Source organism: Octopus bimaculoides, chromosome 7, assembly GCF_001194135.2.
Source record: "Octopus bimaculoides isolate UCB-OBI-ISO-001 chromosome 7, ASM119413v2, whole genome shotgun sequence".
Lineage (NCBI taxonomy): Eukaryota > Metazoa > Mollusca > Cephalopoda > Octopoda > Octopodidae > Octopus > Octopus bimaculoides.
In genome coordinates, this window is record NC_068987.1 from 11,829,466 (window position 1) to 11,833,493 (window position 4,028).

A 4,028-nucleotide genomic window follows, 5' to 3' on the forward strand; every position below is an offset into this window, starting at 1 on the left:
GGGGGGGGGGTTAGTGGACACACACAAACACACATTTCTTTATTGTCCTCAAGGGGCTAAACACAGAGGGGACAAACAAGGACAGACAAACGGATTAAGTCGATTAGATCTACCTTAGTATGCAACTAGTACTTAATTTATCGACCCCGAAAGGATGAAAGGCGAAGTCGACCTCGGTAGAATTTGAACTCAGAACATAACGGCAGACAGAATACTGCTAAGCATTTCGCCCAGCATGCTAACGATTCTGCCAGCTCGTCGCCTTTCATACACACACACACACAGGCGTGCATGCATGCACATGCGCGTGCACACATACACACAAATACTTGATGGGCTTCCATACAGTTTCCATCTACCAAATCCACTCACAAAGCATTGTTCAACCTGGCGCTATAGTGGCAGATACTTGCCCAAGCTGGCATGCAGTGGGACTGAACTTGAAATCACGTGGTTGCAACGCAAACTTCCTAACCACACAACGTTTTATATAACTTAATCTTTTTTTTTTTTTTTTTTTTTGCCTTTTTCAGATTTTAAATGGAGTTTGAAATTAAAAGAAAAAATGAAATCTGTTTTCCATATCGACAAGCTTCGACCTTTGCAGATGGAAACGATGAATGTCACTATGGTTGGAGAGGACTGTTTGCTTATTATGCCAACAGGTGGCGGGAAGAGTCTCTGCTTTCAACTTCCTGCTCTCATTAGTAATGGTAAGCTCTGTGATTCATTTATAAACTGATTGAATTGTCATCATTGTGATGTTTCACATCCATTTTCGTCCACAGACAAAAATCATCATTGGTTAATAATGTCCATTTTTTTTCATGAGTCAGGTGAAATTTGTTGTTGAAGAGAATATTCTACAGCTGGATGCTCATCCTGTTGCCAACCCACACCTGTTTTTCCAGTGAGATAGTATTTCCCTATGACCAGACATGTTTTCACATGAAGATTGCATGATAGAAATTCATTTTCAACTACCACATGAAGTCAAGGCAAGGAGATGCACAAGCTTGTGTGCACACACACATACACACAGAGCACATTTTGTGAAGTGTTTGGCATTAGGAAAGGCATCCAACTGTAGAAATCAAGCCAAACCAGATTGGAACCTGGTGCAGCTCTCCAGGTTACCATCTCTAGTCACTCTGTCCAACCCATGCGGTATGAGAAATGGACATTAAATGACGGTGATGATATCTTTTTTAATGTCCACTTTTTCTTGTATACATGGATTGGATGGAATTTACTGTGGTGGCTTTTCTATGGCTAGCAGTGCTTCTTATTACCAACCTTCACCTGTTTCCAAGCAAGGTAATATTTCCACATGATCGGACAAATTTTCACGGAAGACTGGAAACAAAGAACATCTCTTCCATGATGGTGACACTTGTTTACAACTATCATATAATGTCAAGGCCAGGAGACAATAACATACATACACACACACACACACACACACACACACACATACTACTCATCATCATCATTATTTAACGTCTGTTGTCCATGCTAGCATGGGTTGGATGGTTTGACCAGAGCTGGTAAACTGAGAGGCTGTATCAGACCCCAGTCTGATTTGGCATGGTTTCTATGGTTAGAGACCCTTCCTAATGCCAATATTATGGAGGTATTTCAGTTTCCACCTACCGTATCCACTAACAAGGCTTTGGTTGGCCTAGGACTTGTAAAGGATACTTTCCCAAGCTCCCACACAGTGGAACTGGACTCAAAACCATGATTGGAAAGCAACCTTCTTAACCATACAGCCACAAGTTGGCCGGAGACCTCCTAGACTTTGTGGCCCTAGACTTCAGCCTGTCAAGTCAGCAGATAAATCCGGGCAGTAAATAAAATATTGGTAACTACAATATTCTTTTCTACCCTAGATCTACCCCAGTATGCAACTGGTACTTAATTTATCGACCCCGAAGGGATCAGCAAAGTCGACCTTGGTGGAATTTGAACTCAGAACGTAAAGACAGACGAGAAATATTCTTTTCTATTCTAGGCACAAGGCCCAAAATTTTCTGGGAGGTGGGACCTGTCGATTAGATCAACCCCAGTACAAAACTGGTACTTAACCATTGACCCTGAAAGGATGAAAGGCAAAGTCGACCTTGGCGGAATTTGAACTCAGAATGTAAAAGATAGACGAAATACCTGCTAAGCATTTCGCCCGGCGCTCTAACGTTTCTACCAGCTTGCTGCCTTATTTTTGGTAACTATTGCTATAGTAATATTGTATTTAGAAAGAACATGAAAATTTGCTTCAAATCGAAGAAATCAACAAGAAAGAAAAAGTTTTATCAGAAATTAAAATGTGTCTGATATTAGTAGTGTATGCTGTAGTTGCTTTCCAAGTTATACATTAATGAATTATTGTTAATTTGGCAATTAATTAGTATTGATAATAGTGTAAAACTTTTGAAGACATCGGAAGAAAAAAAAAAAAAGTTGCACAAGGGAAATAACTCTTGACATGGTAATGGGAAACAACTCTTGTATATTATCATTATAAACACATTTAAAAATAAGAAAATATTTTTTAAAAATGCAAATCATTATTTTGGATATACAGTAATCCCCCGGCTATCGCTGGTCTTATGTTTCAAAACCTCGCATAGAAATAATTAAAATCTAAAAAAATCTAAATGCCTATCGGCCGCAGAAACCAGGATGTACGGAGGAGTCCGCGATATAAATTTACATCAGCATGGCTGCAGCTCTAAGCTGAAACTATAAACGATATATATTAGCAAGAAAAATCCGCGATGTACTGAGGGCGTGATAGGTGAACCGCTATATGGCAAGGGATTACTGTATTCATACTTTATTTTTCTGTTTTGTATGATCTAGATGTGAGACCATGTAGTGAAACGTGTTTTTTTTCTCTGCCAGATCAGATTGGAGCCTGGTGCAGCCATCTGGTTCGCCAGCCCTCAGTCAAATCGTCCAGCCCATGCTAGCATGGAAAGCGGATGTTAAACAATGATGATAATGATGATGATATTCATATTTGTATTAATATTAGTAATTACTAATATTACTTATCACGTACTTAGCCATTGTAAAAAGCTCTACTCACCTCGCCTGTACTTGTGCCACTTAAAAAAAGCACTAAGTCTACTCTGCTGAGTGGTTGGTGTTAGAAAGGGCATCCAGCTGTAAAAATCCTGTCAAAACAGCCACAGAAGTCTGGTGCAGGTTTCGGCCTGGCTGGCTCTTGTGGTACTGTCCCACCCATGCTAGCATGGAAGACGGACATTCAACGATGATGATGATGGTGATGGTGATGATTTGTTTGTTTATTTAAATTCCAGGTATCACATTAGTCGTTTCTCCACTGATATCTCTCATAGAGGACCAACTGGTTGCTCTAGAGAACCTTAATATCGAGGCAAACACATTAAATTCTTCGACAGAGAGAACAGAAGCAACAAGAATCATGAACGCCATGTTGGATAAAGACAACCCTTTAAAAATATTATATGTGACTCCAGAAAAACTGGCCAAGAGCAAACGGTTTATGGCAAAGCTTGAAAAAATGTACCAGATGGGAAGATTTTCTAGATTGGTTATTGATGAGGTTCATTGCTGTTCTCAATGGGGTCATGATTTTCGTCCAGGTATGTCCACTTTCTCTTATTTGAAAGGTGTATTTTTTTTTTTTTGCGTATGAAAGTTATTATTGACAAAATTTTTTGAGTGATGATTTTTGTATCCTGTTTGTTTGTTATAGGTGCAGACTTGGTCATGTTTTTACTTTTTTCTTGTTTTAGTCATTTGACTACGGCCATGCTGGAGCACTGCTTTTAGTCAAACAAATTGACCCCAGAAGTTATTCTTTGCAAGCCTAGTACTTATTTTATTGGTCGCTTGTGCCGCACCGCTAAGTTACAGGGATGTAAACACATCAACATCAGTTGTCAAACACGATGGTGGGGGGACAAGCACAGATACATAAATATATATATATATAAATCGGACATTAAACAATGATGATATATATATATATATATATA

General features: G+C 39.2%; 1 protein-coding gene across 1 annotated transcript in view; it reads left to right on the forward strand.

The window, feature by feature from the left end:
- LOC106882388 (ATP-dependent DNA helicase Q1) overlaps positions 1-4,028 on the forward strand; it is a 31,641-nt gene that overhangs the window by 3,063 nt on the left and 24,550 nt on the right. The window contains exons 3-4 of the mRNA XM_052969118.1: positions 534-713; positions 3,327-3,632. Coding sequence (XP_052825078.1) covers positions 534-713; positions 3,327-3,632 — 486 coding nt within the window. The remainder of the gene's footprint in view (positions 1-533; positions 714-3,326; positions 3,633-4,028) is intronic.